This window comes from Haliaeetus leucocephalus, unplaced genomic scaffold (genome assembly GCF_000737465.1).
Source record: "Haliaeetus leucocephalus isolate CR32 unplaced genomic scaffold, Haliaeetus_leucocephalus-4.0 Scaffold517, whole genome shotgun sequence".
In the NCBI taxonomy this organism is placed as follows: domain Eukaryota; kingdom Metazoa; phylum Chordata; class Aves; order Accipitriformes; family Accipitridae; genus Haliaeetus; species Haliaeetus leucocephalus.
The window spans coordinates 2,462,802-2,482,210 of NW_010972953.1; the positions used below are offsets into that span (position 1 = coordinate 2,462,802).

General features: G+C 45.0%; 1 protein-coding gene across 1 annotated transcript; it reads left to right on the forward strand.

Moving 5' to 3' along the window:
- The first annotated feature begins 126 nt into the window (after nucleotides 1-126).
- Nucleotides 127-19,409, forward strand: SMAP2 (small ArfGAP2). The gene is made up of 10 exons (XM_010575999.1): nucleotides 127-264; nucleotides 13,712-13,845; nucleotides 14,400-14,485; nucleotides 15,291-15,369; nucleotides 15,741-15,827; nucleotides 16,299-16,380; nucleotides 16,909-17,009; nucleotides 17,127-17,292; nucleotides 17,552-17,874; nucleotides 18,285-19,409. Exons 1-10 carry the CDS (start codon nucleotides 162-164, stop codon nucleotides 18,408-18,410), a joined length of 1,287 nt encoding a protein of 428 aa, XP_010574301.1. The 5' UTR covers nucleotides 127-161; the 3' UTR covers nucleotides 18,411-19,409.

Consider the following 19,409-nt stretch of genomic DNA (forward strand, 5'->3'; position numbering starts at 1 on the left):
GAGAGGGGCGGGGAGGCGTTAAAGCGCGGGCGCTGCGCCCTATTGGCTCCTCCCCTCCTTCGTTGCCCCGCCCCCCAGCCGCCGGACGGAAGATGGCAGCGGCGCTGTGCCCCAGGCGGCGGCGGCGCCGTGACCCGCGGGCGGGCAGCGCCGGCCGCGCCATGACGGGCAAGTCGGTTCGCGACGTGGACCGGTACCAGGCGGTGCTGGCCAGCCTGCTGGTGGAGGAGGAGAACAAGTACTGCGCCGACTGCCAGGCCAAAGGTACCGGCGGCCTCCCCGCGAGCCGCGCTGGTTGAGGGAACGGGAGGGGGGGGGGCGGCGGGGCCTGGTGGGCCCGGACCGGCTCGGTTGTCCCCCCCCTCGGTACCGGCGTGTGGCGGAGCGCTGACACCCACCCACACACACACACACCCTCCCGCCGCTGGCTGCCGGGGCGGTGGGCTCTCGGGACCCTCTGGTGTCCCGTTCCGTCCCCCCGCAGGTCCCCGGGGGTCGCTGCAGCGGCGGGAGGAGGGCCGGCTCCCCCGGGAGGACAGGCCCGGTTGGGCCTTGGGGGGTGACGGCTCTGCTCCCCAGCCTCCCCCGTGAGCTGGCAGGGAGAGCCGAAGGCTGCTGCAGCGGGGGCTTTGGCGGTTTGGGGGTTCGTAGCACAGGAGGTGGTTTCCCCTTTGATTGAGCAGGTGCTTGGTATTTGGAAAAAGAAAAAAAACCCAAACCAAAAAAACGCTCCAGATTTGGCTTCCACAGAGTTTCACTCACTGTTAGTTACGGCAGCCGTGCTGTGCTGGCAGTGCTCCTGTCAGAAAAACCGCTCCTGGTGCCTCCGTAAGCCCGCTTCTGCAGCTCTTGCTCGTTCAGCGGCGGCAAGTGAGTCGAGTAGAAAACTGCCCAGGATCTGCTTATGGAAACTCATCGGCTCTCTGGCTGCGCTGGGGCTTTATCTCAAATGTCAGTGTGAAAATGCTTAATGGCGTGTGGGGACTGCTCTTCTGGACAAGTCCCTCTTGTATTAAGAGGAACCTGGAGAGCTGGTGTTGCGTAATTTTGGAGGGCATTCCGGCTGAGGAGTAATATCCTGTAAACTGGAGCTGTAGTGTGAGCAGCAGATCATCTCTAGAGAATCAGGAGCAGTATTTGACGGTGCAGTGTGTAAGGAAAAGGAAGGAATTGTAGCCTAGCCCCAGAACCAAGTACCACTGAAGGAATTTCATATTTTGTCCTGTGCTTCCTTTTCCACTTAATATTGATTTCAAGGCATGTTGTGATCCTTACTTTTCCTAGAAAGGAGAGGAGTGGTGTAGAGAGGAAGTCAGATGTGAACGTCTGAATTCTAGAAGAGAAAACAAATTAGTTACACAACTGTTACTTGTTCCATAGTGATGCAGATGCCTTCATGTAGCTTGCTACTGTGAAATGCTTTACTTTCCTGTAGCAAAAGCGTTAAGGTTATGCCCATGCCTACCTAAAATCCTATTTTAATGAGCTATTATAATGATTTGGAGATCTGAACTTGAAGGTTGTTTCCCAGTAGCTGCAATAAACTCAGAACAGGGGCTGTCTTTCTATGCCCACCTGTAAGTGGGAGACTTAGTCACCTCAGTATGACCTCTAAAAACTGCGGAGAGCACCGCTGAACAACATTGAAAGTTAAGGTTTGTTTTCAGCCCTGCTCCAAAAAAACCCAAAACACAATAACCTCATCATAACAACCTGTCTTATCTTGGAGATGGCATGTTTTGAGACTTGGCTCACACTGGCTTCAGTTGACCATGTAGGTTGAACGTGGTGTTGTTGGCGGAGAGCAGAATGTTCCTTTCGCTTGCAAATCCCTTATCTCTTGGCTCCTAATGCCAGTGCTAAGGGCAAAAATAGCTGTCTTATCTTGTCTTTTGAGGCATGAGACAGTAATATACACAATATGGAAACAAATTCTCATAACAGTTCCAGGTTACTTGTTTTGATGTGATTATATAGCATCTCCTGTTGATAGTACATTCTGGAAATGCAGTATTCCAGTTAATTATGCATAAAAGTCAGTGTACAGTTCAGCATTGCCACTAAAGCTGGAAGCTGCTGGGAAGTCTGGGAAGATAGGCTGCATCAGTCATGAGGAGTAGGCTTCTGCTGTACTGGGTTATCTGACAAAATAATTATCCACTGTACTAATGAGATTCATGGAGATGTGAAATCTCATTCTTGAGGGCAACATACGGTGTTTGTGGCCACAGGGCGTGTATATGCACTAGGCTCTTCAGCCAGGTATCTGACTGGTAGTTGGTGCCAGTCAAAGCATCATATTGGGCTGCATTTTGGTTACTGTGGCTTGGTGTCGTGTTCTCCCAGCAAGGCACTGGAGCTCGTTTGCAGCGATGGCAAGAAAGGGCTGATGTTCTTACTGCTACTGAAAGTAACTGCAACATTCTGCTTTGTGTATGGAAATGAGCCCCAGGTGTACTTGTGCAGAGTAAAGAGCACGTTTTATTTGATATATGGTTTAATAACTAAAACTCTCTGCAAGTCTGTGCTAATGAGAGGCCACATGGTATTTGCTAGCTCCAGATGGCTTCCCTCAACATTTCCAGCGCTACCTGGAAGAGTAGCTGCTTTTCTGTACAGCTGATTGTTGCTCTGTTTTTAGCCGATTGCAAGTCTGACTATGCTAGTGGTGGCACGTGAAGAGTGTACTTCTGTACAGTTCTGTGAATAGTAGTTTGCCAAGGTCACAGCTGAAATCTGGTCGGTGTTAGTAAATGATGCTGGGGGGGTTAGTTGATGATGGCAGGTGGTGTTTCTTCCTTCTTTGTCAGCTCACTTTCAACATCATAAGGATTTTTGCATGAGTTTCAACAAAGTTGAAGGCAGAGCAAGAAGCTGGCAGCTCATACACCTATGAAGACACTTTTACAATAAAATGCTGGCTTTTGACCATCTGTTTTTATGCTGGAGTTACTGAATTTTGTAGTGGTTTGCTGCTTGATCTGAGCGTTTCAAAGCTAGCATGACACATAGGTAGAGACTGTTCAGATGCCACCCACACTTCCATTATGCCTGTTCCCAATGACCTAGCTACTTGCTGGGTTTCATTACTGTATTTTTTTCCACTTCTATATACAGAACTAAATGAGATTACAGTACGCGTTAGTGTGAGCTGCAGTGCTAGTATGTACCCACTTGATTTCACGCTCTACAGAAATTCTCAGTGTTAGGGTAAAAGTCTGGTTTTGAGGAACATCAGCTCTGATGTTGACTACTGGTTGGGCCCTGCACTCTGGGACCAGTATAGCAAGCATGCTCTTGTTTGCTATGCCGTACTGGTAAACAGCTGGGTATCTTCCACCTCTTCTGCCCTCATCAAAGTGATGATTGCTTAGAGAGAAGGTCATCTTCTCTGTTCTTGTTATTACTTGCTTCCTATCAGGCAGTGCGTACAAGTGATTCCTAGTCCAACTTGTATCTTTAAGTGTGAAAAGGGGGGAGAACCAGTTTCTCCAATATATTCTCCTTTCCTCCTATGTCTGGGATTCAAGTTAACTTCTGTGGGGCACATGACTCTTCTCAAGGCATTTCTTCTGACAAGCTGTTGGAGGCAGTGATGGCTTCACGTGTTTTCTCTGCATAACTTTTCTGTAAGCTACACAGATGAGCCTGAAAGGAGAACTGCAGAAGCATGAGCCTGATGGCTTCCCTAGACAGCTATTAATGTCCTGGGTCTAAGCTGTTGGAGGGGAAAAAAGGACAAGGGAACTGGGAAAGTAAGCTCGGGGTGGTTTTTGCTTCCGCAACAATAAACACTGCAGTGGTTAGAGGCTCTTGTTTTGGAGGAAGTTGGGCGAGATATCTCACCTGCTGCTTCCTCTTTGTATTGCAAACTTTCTGTGCAAAGTAACTGTGTGATCTGATCACAAGCGGGTGGACAGGTAGTAAGTAGTACAACCTGTGCCAAAGCAGAGCGTGGCTAGACTGCTTTCTGGCAGCGGAGCTTAGGAGAGAAGATTTATGTGTGTGTGAGAGGGGACTTAAATACTTGATCAAAACAGAACTTGGCAGCCTTTCAGGACATAATCTAGCCATGTTAGGTACAAACAACAGTGGATTTCCCCTTGCAAGTGCTAAGGTTACGCATCTCAGTGGTTTTCACATGCAGATCTGAATGCTATCGTGATACTAATATTAATGATCAAAAGCAATGATCCAGCATGGAGTCCTAGCAGCACTGCACCACCTGCAGTGGTGCAGCTCTCCCCTTGGTAATGCTCAACATGGCTAAGGTGGTTGAGTGGCTGTCTTCACTAAGAGCTGGAGTGATGAATTATCAAAATCCTCCTTTTGAAGACCTTTGCTGTATGAATCGCTTGAACAAAACGCCTTAAAAGAGAAACTGATGATGAGTGAGAGTGGGATCTCTTCTACCAGTGCATTTCTTGTGGCAAAGGGCCTTCTGAGAGCAGCTGTGTTGCTGTTGTGGTTTTGTGTGTGTAAGATAACGTGAGTGTCAAGCAGTCTGACTGTATTGAGTATCTGTCAGAAGGTATGCTGCTGAACATCAAAATGAGTCTGGAGGCTGAAACTGCAATGTAGATGGAGGGATGTGGTGTAATCTGTGCAAGTTGGACTTGACCTAAGTGTTCAGAGGTCTTCCAGTAAAAGGTAAACGTTACTCAACACAAGACATTTTCATTAACTGGATTCTTCTCTGCGTTTCTGACTCTAAAGCTCTGTGCTGAACTTGTGTAACGTACAGCTAATTCTATTTGATTCTCTCCTTCTCCCAAACTCTTCCCCTCTGCTCTTCCAGTCCTATCTATCCAACAGGCTCCTTGGATCCAGTTTCGTTGACGTCGGAACGGCAGGCTCCTCCCCAGGGAGCACCAGCGAGGACTGCTCTATCTGTCCATCAGTTAAGGTTGCCCTGTGCTCCTCCTGATTTGTCTGACTCTTCCCTTCATCCCTTGTGTCTTGTGAGAACTGTGGGTTCCATGCTGAAATCAACCCCTTCTTCTAACTCTAATGGTTAGATGGGAAACTATTTGTTGCCGAACACAACACAAACCCAGATCTAATTCTTCGAGCAGTCTTTTCTGAAAGACGGGTAGAACTTTGAAAATACCTGTTAAGAGGTGGTTAAATATTGGATGGGAAGCAGGAAGAGCAGGACAAAAAGCTTGGGGCTAGAGTAGGTGTAGTTAAGGAAGGATGACTTCCAATGGAACGGGGGAGTTAGCTTATTACTGTTGGTTTAGTCCAGCCAAACTAGTATTAATATAAAACATGTTGCTAATATTCAACAAAATCTGTTGTGACTCAACTCCTCCATCAGCAGACTATTGAATTGCAGCGGAATTTCCTTTTCAGTAAGAGCAATATGAAGAGTAACTTTTTAAATAGCTGCCTAGAACAACTGCATGTGATGAAGAAATTATCATTATGGGAAAACTGAGCAGTGGGTAGTGATGCATATACTGTTTGCCTGCAGTGGACTTCAAAAACCAAAGCGGTAGGACTAAAGCTTCTCAGCTTGCCTTAGAAAATCTGGTTTTAAAAGAAAGCTCAGTCTTATGTAATGGAAGCTTGCCAGAGGGGGTGCATATGTGCTTGTGTACTCATTTTAATTCTTAGCTGCAGTCACAATATTCTGCAGTTATCTTAATGAGTGCTACATTTTCTTTTCTGCTTTTAAACTGTTCTACCCTTCTAAAATCAGGTCTGAAAGGAATAGTTCTGTGCCTAAAGCAGTATTAATTTCAAGTGAGTGTAAGAGTTCAGAAATTAACTTTGTCTTTGAGAATGGCTTCACCCCTTAGTGATCTTCACCTGAGAAGTCTGAGCAGTGCTGCCGTGGTGTAAGACTCTCTGGCTAGGAGGGAGCACAGCTCTGTCTAGCTGTGAGCCTAACCCTATGTACACCTGCGTGAAGTAAGTTGTGACTTCCCATTCAAGCCACCAAGTGAGGAAAAAAGCTTCAGCCTTTCCAATGGGGACTTACTCTGGAATTGGTTTGTGCTTAAGAGGTGTAGGAAGATACCCTTTAAGAAAAGATACGCAGAGCTCTGAGTCACATACATGGATGCATGTCTCTACATCTGCCAGAAATAGATAACAAAGATAATCCTCCAAGCAGAGGGCATCTCAGCAAACCATGTCAGCTTTAATAGCATTGTTCTTCTGTACCAGCTATATCGACCCACCTGTGAAATGGAGAGCCTGTGCGGTGAGTGGCTGTGTAGCAGAGGGTATAAATTAAGGGCCCAAAAATGCCATGTGATTCTCGGAGCATAGCTGCAACTTTAGTAAAAGTTTGTTCCTATAGTAACTGCCAGAGGAATTACATAAGGTATCAGACATACTCAGGATCTTGTGTGCCAGCCTCTTCAGAAAATGCCTCTGCAGTTTTAAGGTAGTTCATCTTTCAAAATGCAAGTAGGTTATCAAAACCAACTAGAGAATAAAGAATAGCTTTGGTCTCCTTCAGGTTGATCCAGAGCAGTGATTGCTTCATGTGTCCCAGGAAATCTAGGACAAAGTTTGAGCTTTTAAGAGAAACTGTCTTAAAGCAAAGCCTCCTCTGACTGCGAAGCTGGATTTACCTGTGCTACAATCGGACCTTCGGTGCCTTGTTAAACTGCTTACCTCTATTTTTGGCAAAACATGCCATTCCTTACTGGCCAGGTTATGCCCTAGGTATGTCAGGTCCTTTTTGGTAACTGTGATAGTGAAAAATAGTTTATGTCTAGCTTTAGATATTGAAGAGATTCTCAAGCAAAAAGTGGCCCAGGAGCTCATACTCCTTCCTCTGTTAGGAGCTATTTTAAGGACGCAGTGACTTCTGCATATCTCCACGACTCAAATGAGATTGAAGATAGGGTCTAAATATTTTTAACATGCAGTGAAGAATTAAAGACTTCTTGTAAGGGTTCGATGGTGGAGAAATTCTAAGTTGAATTTTGATGGTGTAAAATAGTAGTGGTAGTTTCCATCCTGCTGCTCTGTTTACATGTGTATTTGGGCAGAGGGATGGTATTTACCTACCACCTAATTTTTTTTGCATTTCATGGAAATTCAGGCCTTCTTGAAATCGGCTACCTTTACCCTAGCAACTTCTAAGACTGACTAGTGTGTAGTTTTGGTCAAAACCTAGTGACCGCAGGAAATATGTGGATCATGGAACTTGACTGATTTTTATATCTTTAGGCTGTGTTGCCACCAGTATTGGTAATGTTAACCAGTCCTCTTGCATGGATTCTTATTATAGCATCTGTTTGAAATTGTCACTTTCACAGTTTATTTACTGAAGTAATAAACATCACTTTCTTAAACAGCAGGAAGGACCCACCCTGCTGTTCACAGCATCTATTTTAATTTCCTCCACCTTGTTCCATCTGTGTTTGTATCATCACAGCACTTCTTCAAAGAACAAGATGGTAACAATGATAAGAAGTGCATTGAAGGCTGCTTCTGCAACCTTACCATTACTCAAAGTTGGATCAAATGCTGCTGTGTAGCTGCCTTCAGGGCCACCAGGCACCCAAATGTTACGTGTTTCTGGTAACTCTGGAAGATACAAAGCCTGTTCCTGAGAGGAAACAGAGCCAGCACCAATCAGCTTGGTCTGACTTGGCCAGTAAGGTACCTTACCTATAGCAAACACTATGGTTTGGAAGGAGACAGTAAACTGGTTGCTGCCCATGCAGCCAAGAAGATTTTTAAGGCAAAGCTCCAAGCTATTGTCTGAAGCAATGTTCTTAACCCCCACAGATGCCTCTGGTTCTTCCTCTTTCCTGCAAAGAGTAGCTAAAGCCTATAATTACCGCAGCCATCTTTTACTGGAAAAAAAAACCCCACACAAAACTAAGCCAAAGAAAAACCCTGAAAACAGCCCTTTCATCTTTCAAAGGATGGCATAAAGTTGAAATTGTGAGCCACTAAACTACTTAACTAGGCGTATATCCTTATCAAACTCCCTTGCTACAGAGCTTTTTGGCTTTAGCATCCCTGTTTCACTGGGTTCCAATGGCTTCCCGAAAACTACGCAAATAGCTTAGTCTAGTACTAAATCTGGGGGTACAGCAGGTATTAGTGCTTCACAAATCTCAGATAGGTCCACGAACCTGCATTAGGATGCATGCTCAGGCCCGTAACTAACTAGCCTGTACTAATAACTAAATAGTGTAATTTAGAGATCCTGAAGTTGAGTTAATTGTTTTTTACTCACTAGCAGAGTTTACCTTGTTTCCCCAAACTAATCTGAACATTCTACCTAGAACAGACATCTACAGTAAAGAACAGAGGAAGTTGTTTTGTAAGACAGCCTTTGTCATAGCTCTTCTATGAGCAGAATGAATTTCAGTAAGTCATTAAGCAATCTCTTTCCAGAATAAGGAAACCACAAGTCAAAGGAAACTCTTGGATACTTGGCTATTTCCTCATTTGGCTCAGCAAAAAGTAGGGCTTTTCAACTTTGACTTGATGAGAAATTTCCAAGTACTGGTGAAGGCTTGTACAAGAGGATGTGAATGTCATCTCGCAGGGATTATCCGGCTCTGAGGGGAATTTCCCACATCCACTTCCCCTGTGCGTGCTGAGAGGGGATGGTTGTACGATGCTGTAGTCCAACACATGTAGCAGTGTTAGCTGGGATCAATGGGCTGAGCAGGCACATGTCCCTGCTACAGCTGGGCTTTTGCTGGAGTGCTTGCAGGCAGGGAGCCTGCGAGTCAAATGATTGTTTGCACTAAGAATATTTCATTAGGCTTTGAATAGCGATGTGCTCTCCTTCCTGCCTATGAAAGCATCTATTTTTTCCTGACCCTCCTTCTCAAAAGAGCAGTGGCTTTGCAGCCAACTTCTGTTTTATTTTTAAATGCCTTCTGGAGGGTTATTACCAAAGAAACTTGCATGAGTAGCTTGAGCCAAAATCTAAGGCCTGAATAAAGGGTGAAGAGTGAATCCCTCAGGGATTCCTTGATTAAAAACACTCAAGGGTGTGAACTTTCAGCAAGTGTGACTAAGACATGATATGGACTAGCCACGCTGCACTGGGGTTTTAAGGGGAATTGGGAGCCTTTTCAGTAAGGGCAGATCACTCAGGCAGTCCTTGTAGGCATTAATGAGTCCAGCTTAGATGCTAACTTAAGCTGGTATGACCAGCTTGGTATGTGGTATTTATTTTGACAGGCTGGGATATAAAACAGGCTGTGAAACTGTCTCATGGAAGCACTGACTGGGCAGCTGAGTTTCTCACATGTAGCTTTTTAGTCTCTGCAGGATGGTGGTGCATCCTCACTTAGGAATACAATCAAGTACTCAGTGCAGCTTTCTAAAATGAAAACTGGCTGTGCAATAGATGCTTTTAAGCTCGTGATCTTCCTGCAACCGCTGCCAGGCTAGGAATATATCCCAAGGTGGTCTGATCTAACCTTAATATTGTGCCAGAACTGAGTGTATAGCTGGGCTCTTAAATATGTTTTGATTCTTACTAAAAACTGTAATTTTCTTTAATCTGATGTTCACCTGCAGATGGTTGGCATTCTCCAGAAAGGATTTGTGCCCATATGAGGTGATGTACAGGGGCATGAGATGCTTAATCAGAGCAGAACAAGCTATGCCCAGCTCAGGTTAGTGCCAAGTAACTTGCTTACCATGGGTGTTAAAATTAGCCATAATACTGAAACAAAAGTGACTGCAGCATCAGGCTTGCATGTCTGATGCTGGTTGTCATTGCAGCAAATTCCCAGTTTTGCATATGGGAGGTGAGTTTTCATTTAGGCCTTAAGCTCCAAAGCCATCTGGTGGCTGTGAGGATGCCAGCCTCAAGGGAACTAGTTTTATAACATTAGTGAGAGTATTCATGGGAGGAACAATTTCTTTCATGTTTCTTTCTAGTGGTTTAACAAGCTAAATGTTTCTGTTAGCCTTGTCCTAAAACCTTTTGCATGTAAGTTTCCATGATTCACTGAACCCAGAGGGTAAAGTGCTCCCTGTGGTGTGCCGTGCCCTCGTGCAAGCAATTAGTGGTCCGTGTCAGGGTGCGCACAAAGCCTGCAAGGGAAGATAGTGCTCCACGGCAGCCCTAGCAATGCTGATAAATGCTGCTGTGTTGGTCTCTAAAGCGACTTACCGATATAAAATCATTTTTCTCTGAAAAATTTTGCCCTTAACTTCTACTAAGGCGTTTTGCCCCTTCTGTCAATGCTCAGTCACTGTAGCTTCTGTACAGTCTTCAGCTTGGTTTAGTTTTCGGGAAGTTAAATGCTGTAACGTGTGACTGAACTCACATCTGTAAATACCACCTGGGGCTTTCTGCAAGTCAGTCACCTTGAAAATGGCATGTGAAACTGAGGAAATGACTGTACAAAGTTCTTGCCAGCCAGATCTTTACTGGGCAATTTCTTGTGTGATTTCTAGTGCAGGCTCCTTCATTGTGGCCTCAAAAGAGGGAAGTGGGAGGCTTGTTTACATTTGCATCAAAACCCATTCCCCCTTGCCCACAAAACTAAGTGCTTTATAAGAAATGAAACGGTAAAAATGTTGGTTTAGCTTAATGGTTGGGGGCATTAGATACAAGCAAAGCTGAAGGTCTAGTAAGAGCGTGTGTTTGGGCTGGTGCCTCTGCATGTTGCATCTGACCCAGCCTAACCAGGACATCTGGGCTTTGGCCCACTGCTTCTGTGGTGGCAGCCTGGTTAGGACAGGCTGTCTTGCTTGGGATACCCTTCCTTTCAACAAAAGAAACCCTGTAGTGTTCCTCACTGCCCAAGGCACCAAATGATAATTTTAATGAGCGTGAAGTTATTTGGAGTTTTATTCAGCTGGACAAATTTAATATGCCTCACACTGCTGCCAACAGGCTACTGGTCTGCTCAGCAGTGATTATTCAAGCAGCAACTCTTTCCCTGTTGTATTCCACCTTGCCGTGTCAACCCTTCACTGCTGTCAAGGCAAGTGGTTCTCTTGTGCAGCTGCTTATCTTAAAGTAGCTTTTCACTCTTGAGGGGTGTAGCTGTATCTTGTTCCTCTTTTTTTTTTTTCCTCTATTATAGTGTTGATAGAATACAGGGCTGTGTAACTAGGCTAAAGAAATTACTAGTTATTTGCAAAAGCATGGGGTGCTCAGTTCTAGAGGTCAAATTCATGTCCCTTGCAGAACTGTGGAGCTGGCTGCAGACTTCAGACAGCGTTTCGGAGAACTGTCCAAATATCCTGCTTGTGTGGCTCTAGAGTCACCACCAGGTCAGAGAGCAGACTGCTGAACTTCTGGGATCACCATCTTCCTCCAGGCTGTGGACAAAAACAACCCCACATCCCCAAATTTCTGGCATTTCCTTTAGTCTGTAGATCTGGAGCCTTTCTTATGGCACTTACTGGCCCTGCAAGGATGCCTAAACCCTGGCTGGAATAAGCATCAGTGAAGGCAACTACCCTTTGTTGTGTAATATGTGTTTATCGCCAAACCAAATGCTAGCTGCTAGGATGATTTTGAAAGCCTATGTATTACTTTTTAAAATATTCACTGGCATAATGAAGCTGCTTCAGTACTGGGGTCTTCCAGAGCTGGGATCTGCAAGTTGCAGCAATGGTCAGCTGTTATTCCTGTACTCAGCCCTTGCTGTTTCAGATCCTGCATCACAAACGAAGTAACACTAAAGCAGGCTGGGTATAACAGACTGTACCACTGAGTCATTCTCTTATGTGGCATCGCAGGGTAGGAGGTTGCAGTGGCTTGAGCTAGCACATGTGACAAACCAGTGAGCTGATTACTACAGCCCTGATGTAGTACCTAGCTGACTATTAATCCTTTTAGTCCTCGAAAGGCTAAATATATCTAGAGTTTATATCTAACCTTGAATCTCATGCTTAATCCTGCTGGCAGTCTCACGTTATAGCCTTCAGGGTGTATCTGAGAGAGACCTCCACAAATAAATCAAATGAAGGATCAGGGTTCCTGGCTTCACCTTGGTGTGCTACAGGCATAACACTGAACAAGCCTTTTATTCCCATGCCTTACTTTGTAAGTGGCATACTTAGGTGCTGCTAAAAGTATGGGCCCCTGCTTTGATGCATTCAGTCCTAGATTTTGGTAGGTATGATAAAGGAACTGAGGTATAGGCAAGAATATGCTTCTATTAAGGTCTTCACCAAGAGCTGTTCCTAAGCTGGGAGGTGACTTTCATCAGCTTTATTAAATTAATACCATTCTCAAGGGCCACTCTTCTAGTGAAAAAGCAGAAAGCAATGGCAGGACAGAACAGAAGACTTAATAAAGACTTGAAAAATCATAACATGAGTTAGCTGGAATAGGTATTGGAGGTAAGTTAGAGATTGCATGCCTTTGCCATGGAAGGCACCATGAGCTGCTGATTGCATTAGCAGCACTGAATCCCTCAGGATACTCTAGACTTTCCTGTAGGAATTAAACTGTTAACAACCATCTAGCATATCTAGGAGAGTCAAATACAGTGCTGCTTTTTTAGGGCTTTGAAATTACACTTTCCCCCTCTTCCCCCTCCCACCTTAGTCTCATTAGCTTTGAGGCTTGCTATTTTAACTATGGCAAGAAAAGACAGAATAACTCTTATCTGCAGTAATGCCTGTAATGCCTATAAAAAGGGCTAGCACATTTTATTGGAGGCTATCGAGTCCCTTATTCAGGATGTGGCTTCACTTTGGCCAGTTACCCGTGGACAGTGATATCCAACCCATGGTGGAAGCTGGCCACGTTAACTGTGTGGCTGGCTGGCAGCTCTAGCCAGATGATTTAGTTTTAAAACCTGCTTGTCTTGCACTGCAGAGGACTACTTCTGAAGCTGGTCTTCCTTCAGCGGGACTGAGGGTTTCAGTGGCCAGGGTCTGTTTGTCCTGGCAGGGAGGGGGGCTGCGAGTGGTGGGAGTGCCTGTGGACCTCTTCTGTCCCCTTGGTAATGCACTGCTGGGTTTCCTTCAGAGATCTGTTTGCAGTGAGTAAAACTAAGCTTGTTAATCTTTCCCTTGTGGTTTTTTTTCCCCTGGCATGACCTCCCTTCTACACCTTGGAGCTGTCCTGCCTGTCTGAAAGCTGCATGCAAACTGTGAATCTGATTAGAGCTGTAGAAACTGCGGAGTGAACTGTTAATCGGTCTTGTGCCAGGATTGCAACCTGGGTTCTGCCCCTGGCTCTGCGTTTTTGGTGGCCAAAGTACTGGGCTTTGTCTGTGCTGCTCTCCTTACTCAGCTGTAGCTTCCTGCATAAGACTGAGAAGATTTGATGATGCAGTCTGTTTGTCAAATGCTGAGTATTATGCTGCTCTTCCTAGAGCAGTAGTGAATATTCTGGAGGCGACTCCACTGCAATAAGGTTATCAGAGAAAGATTCTCCATTGCTAAAGCAGGAACACAGACTTATCGTGACATGACTGTTACATCGCTTCAAGCAAGATGAAATCAGAGGGTTTGTAGTGTCTTGGGTGGTTTGAATGCCTATTTTATTCCCTCTTCCTCTTAGAGTTGTTTGTCTTGCATAGAGCTGTCAAAATGGAAGAGAGAGGAAATAAAATACTAGATTTAAGTATAATGATTGGTAGACAACCTTTAAACATCCTGCTGATGTCTAATTCCAATTTCTCATCTGGGTGAAAATGTAAACACCTCAGTCCCAGTTCACTTGGTACAGTTTCTCAGTTGCTCAAGGCAACTACAGGTTGACTGGATGGTGTGAAATGCTTCTATCTCTTTGCAGGTCCACGATGGGCATCCTGGAATATCGGTGTATTCATCTGTATTCGTTGTGCTGGGATCCACAGGAACCTAGGAGTTCACATATCCAGAGTGAAATCTGTCAATCTTGACCAGTGGACACAAGAACAGATACAGGTAACGCAAACGAAACATGAACAGTGTTGTTCTGTTAGTGGGGCTTCGTAAACTTGGAAGTAAACAAAGTCTGAATATGGCAAAGATGTGGGAAGTGAAGCAGGAAGAAGATATCAAGCTAGGTTAGATTGGGAGGGGAGATGTCATAATTTCAGGCTCAGCAAACATCAGAGGGTAGACAAATGCTCTGCAAGTTTCTGTAAAATTGCCAAAGGCTGCTGTTGACTGGAGTTGGAGCTGCTGTCCACCTCAACTTTAGATTGCTAATGTGGTATTTATCTTGTCTTTGAATAAATATTGTGCTGTGGTGCTTAGGATTGGGTAATTGTATTGGGCAGGAGGGGGATCATAGCAACTGCATCAGGGATTCGTAGGCAGTAGGCTTGCACCAAAAGCCTGAAGAGTAGCTTTCAGGTACAGAACAGACTTCAAAAGTCTACACGTGCCTTCTAGTTAACACGCATAGACTCTTGCTTGGTAGCCTGGCATGCTAGTATGTGTGAGAGCTTTAATGTCTGTGAAACAAACGGTTCAAGAATTCTTTTGAATTGCAGTGCATGCAAGAGATGGGAAATGGAAAAGCAAATCGTCTTTATGAAGCCTACCTGCCAGAGAACTTCAGGCGACCTCAAACAGATCAGCATCCTTTCTTCCTTTGCTGCTGGGGAAACATAGAGCCTTTTCATCTTGTTGCTTTGTAGCTGCACTCCTTGCATAGGAGTTTAGCTTCATGTGCCTGGGCATCAGCTGTGAGAATGAGTTCCTAGCTGGGCACCCTATAAGCGTTGCTTCACCCACAGGTTGCTTGCTTACAGAACAAAGCAGAAGAAAGCTAAAAGGATTGCTTCTGAGCTATAAGGGTGGAGAACTGGAACTCAAATGTTACAACCTGAAGCTATTGCATGAGATGCACTTTAGAGTCTGTGGCAAATAGGAGGGTTGACTTTCAAAAGTTCTGAGCATTTCAAATTCTTAGTAGAGACAGATAAAAAGGTTTAACACTTCTGAAAAATTAAGCTGTAACTTTTACCTTACAGGAGGGTTTCTAGATGCCAGGTGCAACAGGGGTATAGTGATGTGAACCTAAAGAAACACAGGAGCATCTCTCTGCCATCATTTTTGTCTTAAGCTGGTGGCTGAGGTGTTTTTGTATGTGAGCGATGGTTGAAGTAAATATACATCAGTGAAGAGAATACACTAGGAATTTAAGCCCTGATTTAATGTACCTCTTATAGCACCATCATGCTTGGAATAACCCAAGGGCAAAAGTTGAGTAGCTAAAGTAGTTGGATCCAACACTAAATTATTTTAAGAAAGTTACTGCTGGAAATGCTCTTTTAAACAGTCATTAGTTTAGTTACAGCTTGTACCTTGTATCCACATGTCAAATAATATACGTAAGTCTTCTATTCTTGAATCATTTGTCTTTAACAAGCTGCTTGCAGAGCTGTGGAGAGCTTCATTCGGGATAAATATGAAAAGAAGAAATACATGGACCGAAGTATTGACATCAATGCATTTAGGGTTAGTTTGTAATCACTTCTATGGAAGCTTGAATACATGTTAACATATAAGTGTATGTCTGTCTTATGAGTAAGCAGTGACTTTATGAAAATAGACAGTTTAAACGTTTCCTGTATTAGTGACTAATCTCTTCCCCAAGGCTGATTGCCTTCAGTCATTCTGTAGAAGGAATTTAAATTGGAGGGGACCTTTGAAGGCCATCTTGTCCAACTCCTTGCTCAAAGCAGGACTAGATTCAAATATAGGTCTTTAGCTGTATCTTCGAGGTTTTTTAGATCAGTAATGGCATCGTGTAAAGCTCTGTATGAACTTTCTCTTCATATGATGACATGAGTTTTGATTCTCATGTCAGTGGGTTTTTTTCCTTGCAGAAAGAAAAGGATGACAAATGGAAAAGGAGTAATGAGACAGTATCAGAAAGAAAACTGGAACCTATCATCTTTGAGAAGGTGAAAATGGTAAGACCAAAAGACATGGTCATGGATCAATTGTAAAGACTTCTCTCAAGCAGAACAGAGGTAATCCAGCTTGATATGGAAGCATTTTTTCTGGCCTCAGTCATAGCAGTGGATGCATTGAGTCACAGTGATGGTGGTAGCTTGTTTTTCTCTGCTCAACCAGATACTAAGCAGATGTGTTCTGCCTTGCAATGGAGAGCAGATTGGAATCCAGCTACTCCCTGCTTAGCTTTCCAGCTTGAGCAGCTACTTTTTTTCCTAGTTTAGAGCATGCTTGAATTTGACAGTGGGTTCCGACATAATGGGACAATAAAACAACCATGTAATACTCGCTCTGAAATTCTGTTCACTTTGGAAGCACTTAAGTCCACTGGAAAAAAGGATTTTAAGGGTTAATCTCTCATTAAAGCCTCTAATGTATCGGAGTAAAACCAAAATTTGAACAAGACTTCTGGTGTTCTTTTTCCCTAGCCTCAAAAGAAAGAAGAAACGCAGCAGTCTAGAAAAAGTTCTCCTAAATCTACTGAACCAGTAATGGACTTGCTAGGACTTGGTAAGAGCCTTTCCAGCCTTACTGCGCTTGTTACAATGACCCTATCCACCACCTTTGATCTTGTGAATATGATGAGCTTTTAGTACTTATTTTCCATGTCAGGTGAACAATAGCTGGTAGGAATACCAGAGTGTTTTGCTTAAACTACTCCAGTGCAACTCAAGCACAGTGCTCAGCACTGTAGCAGAAATGGTTTTCCTTATGTTTTTCCTTTATGGTGGTGCAGTGGTTGTGCCTATAGTAGTATAACAGGAGCAGCTATAGTGGTCTCCAGACACAGTGTGGCTCCTGGCTACTCTGAGGTTAATAGGACAGATATGGTGCAGCACACTTCTTTGGTCCTGAGCCAGTTCCTTCTCAGCACCAGAAGGTCGAGGAAAGAGCTGGCAATATGTGTTGTCTAAAGTAGGTTACAGGTCAGGTCACTGGGTTGAGTGGCATATGTGCAAACTGCAAAATGGGCAAGGAGGCTGCCCCTCAGCCTGAGGCCATCTGCGTGAACATCCATCACAGCTTTGTCTCTCCCAGATGCTCCTGTGACAACCACCGTTACAAATGGCAGGCCTAGCAGCTTAGAGAAGGATCTTGATCTTTTCGCATCGGTGGGATCAAACTCTGACTCCAGGAAGGTAAGTGGGGAACATCAGTGCCTGACAAAGCCTAATTGGATGCTTGAATGAGATGATGATCTGTGTCTTCCCCTAGTGCTGAATGCAGCTGTTGCACTTGTGCTGTCTCTGTCTCAGGTCACTGGCTCTATGCCGACGTCTGGAAGTGCTGGTTCTGTTCCCGAAAACCTGAATCTCTTCCCTGAGCCAGGAGGCAAAGGGGAGGAAGTGGGGAAGAAGCAGCTCTCTAAAGACTCTATCCTGTCCTTGTACGGCTCTCAAACACCTCAGCTGCCTGCACAAGGTAACAGATCTCAGAATAGAGCTGTTGAATGGCAGTACACTAATTCAGAGTGGGTGGGGTGTCCTGATAGCTGACAAGCAAAGATGTGGGAATGTAGGTGGTCCTTCTTGAGAACTGGTGAGTAGCATAATGAGCAGCTTAGTCTGGATGTGATGGCCAAGTGAATGGTGTGGTAGTGTCTGATTTGAGGGTCAGCATTTCAGCCCCTGACAATGAATGCAGCAGTTCTTCCCTTCACTGCTTCTCTGCCTTTTCCTAGGAGCAATGTTCATGGCCCCAGCTCAGATGGCATATCCTGCGGCAGCATATACCAGCTTTCCAGGAGTAGCCCCCTCCAGCAGCATGATGGGAGGCATGATGGCACCATCAGTGGGAATGATGGCCCAGCCAGGAGCTGCAGGGGTGGTGACTCCCATGGCCATACCAGCTGGATATGTGGGTAATGTGCAGGCAGCTGTCATTGGTGTCCCCAATGGGATGATGGCTGCACAGCAAGCTGGCTACGTAGCTGGCATGGCAGCAGTTCCCCAGCCTGTCTATGGTGTGCAGCCAGCACAGCAGCTTCAGTGGAACATCGCTCAGGTGAGGTGTGATCTTCTGCTGACCCAAAGGTGGGTGGAGGGCAGGGGAGGCACATGCAGTTAAACCTAGCCTGTGAGTGGAAGACTTCAGTGCTTTTATAGCCTGGCTCCTGGGGTTGGGTGAGGTCTGCTGACACTGCAGGCGAACTGAGGGATCACAAAGGAGTAGGTTGTTCAGAGGTCTCAGTGCTCGGTGGAAAACAAAAATGAGTGCAACATCAGCTAAAAGGAAAACTTCCTCAGCTTGCTAGATGGGCATACACCTGAGAAGCCAGTGACTTCTGTTCACCGTAACTCTTTAGAACTTGTTTAAGCCTGTAATATGTTGGGGAGCCAGAGTTTTACCTTTGACTGCTGTGGGCTGGCAGTCTCTTTGACGTAGCCTTGACTTCTCCCCTCTCCCCGTTGCAGATGACCCAGCAGATGGCTGGGATGAACTTCTATGGAGCTAACGGCATGATGGGATATGGACAGTCAATGGGTGGAGGAGGTGCCCAGGGAAGCAATCAGTCCCTCAGCACTCCAATGTGGAAATGATCCCTTGCATTGTGACCATTTTTGCCTTCTGTTCTGTTCTTCAAAACTGCTCCATGAGACATTCAGGGTTTTTCTTTCTGGCTGGCTGCCCAGCCTGAACCTCTTTCCATAACTGAGACCCATCTCTGCCTTTTTTCACTGTCAGACATGGTGAAACCTCAGTGATCAGAACATGAGCTCCCCTGTATTTAGCACAGTCAATGCACACTTCTGGGGTGGACCCCCTCCTTGCACAAACCTCCACTAATGCTTCTGGGTAGCACTTAATGTCCTGCTGGGTATCTTAGCAGAGGTGTGACTGAGGAACTTGGGAAATCTGTGCTTAATACTGCCTGTAATGTCAGGCCTTTTAAGAATCACTTAAACTCTAGTATTAGTAGGGGTTTTAGTTAGTGGAGGGGTGGAAACATTGTTTGGTGCTGAGGAACTGGATTTTAACCCAAGCCCAGGGGCAAGCAAGCCTTGCTACCTCTTCCCTTGAGTGGAGTTCTCTGGAGCTGAGGCCTCGCTGTGCTTGGCTCGCCAACCCTCATTGGAACCAAAGTCATTTTGAAGACCCCTCTCCCTCCCCCCGTGAGCAAGCAGGATTCTCGCACAGTGTGGGGGCAAGCTGTTTGGAATGTGAAACTTGCACTTCAGAGTGGCTTTTCTGTCTAATGTGTGGTATTGATGTATTTAACTTTTAACAATCTAACTGAGAGTTAACTTATCAAGGGCTGAGAGCCCACTGCAAGTTTTCTTACACTTTTAAAATGACTATGACATCCTAATTTATACTTTTTTCATATTTTTTTGTTCCTGTGTAATCCTGGTACCCGTTTCTGGCTAGCTTTTGACATTTTAATCTAGGCATAAGAAGTGGGTGGGTCAGATTTCTTTTCTCATCTTCAGTAGAACACAACTGCTTAAACTCATCAGCGTGAGCAAGAAGTCAGACTTCTGTGGTCTACTTTATCCTGTGTATATGTAAATTCCCAAATAAAATATTGCAGTGAAACC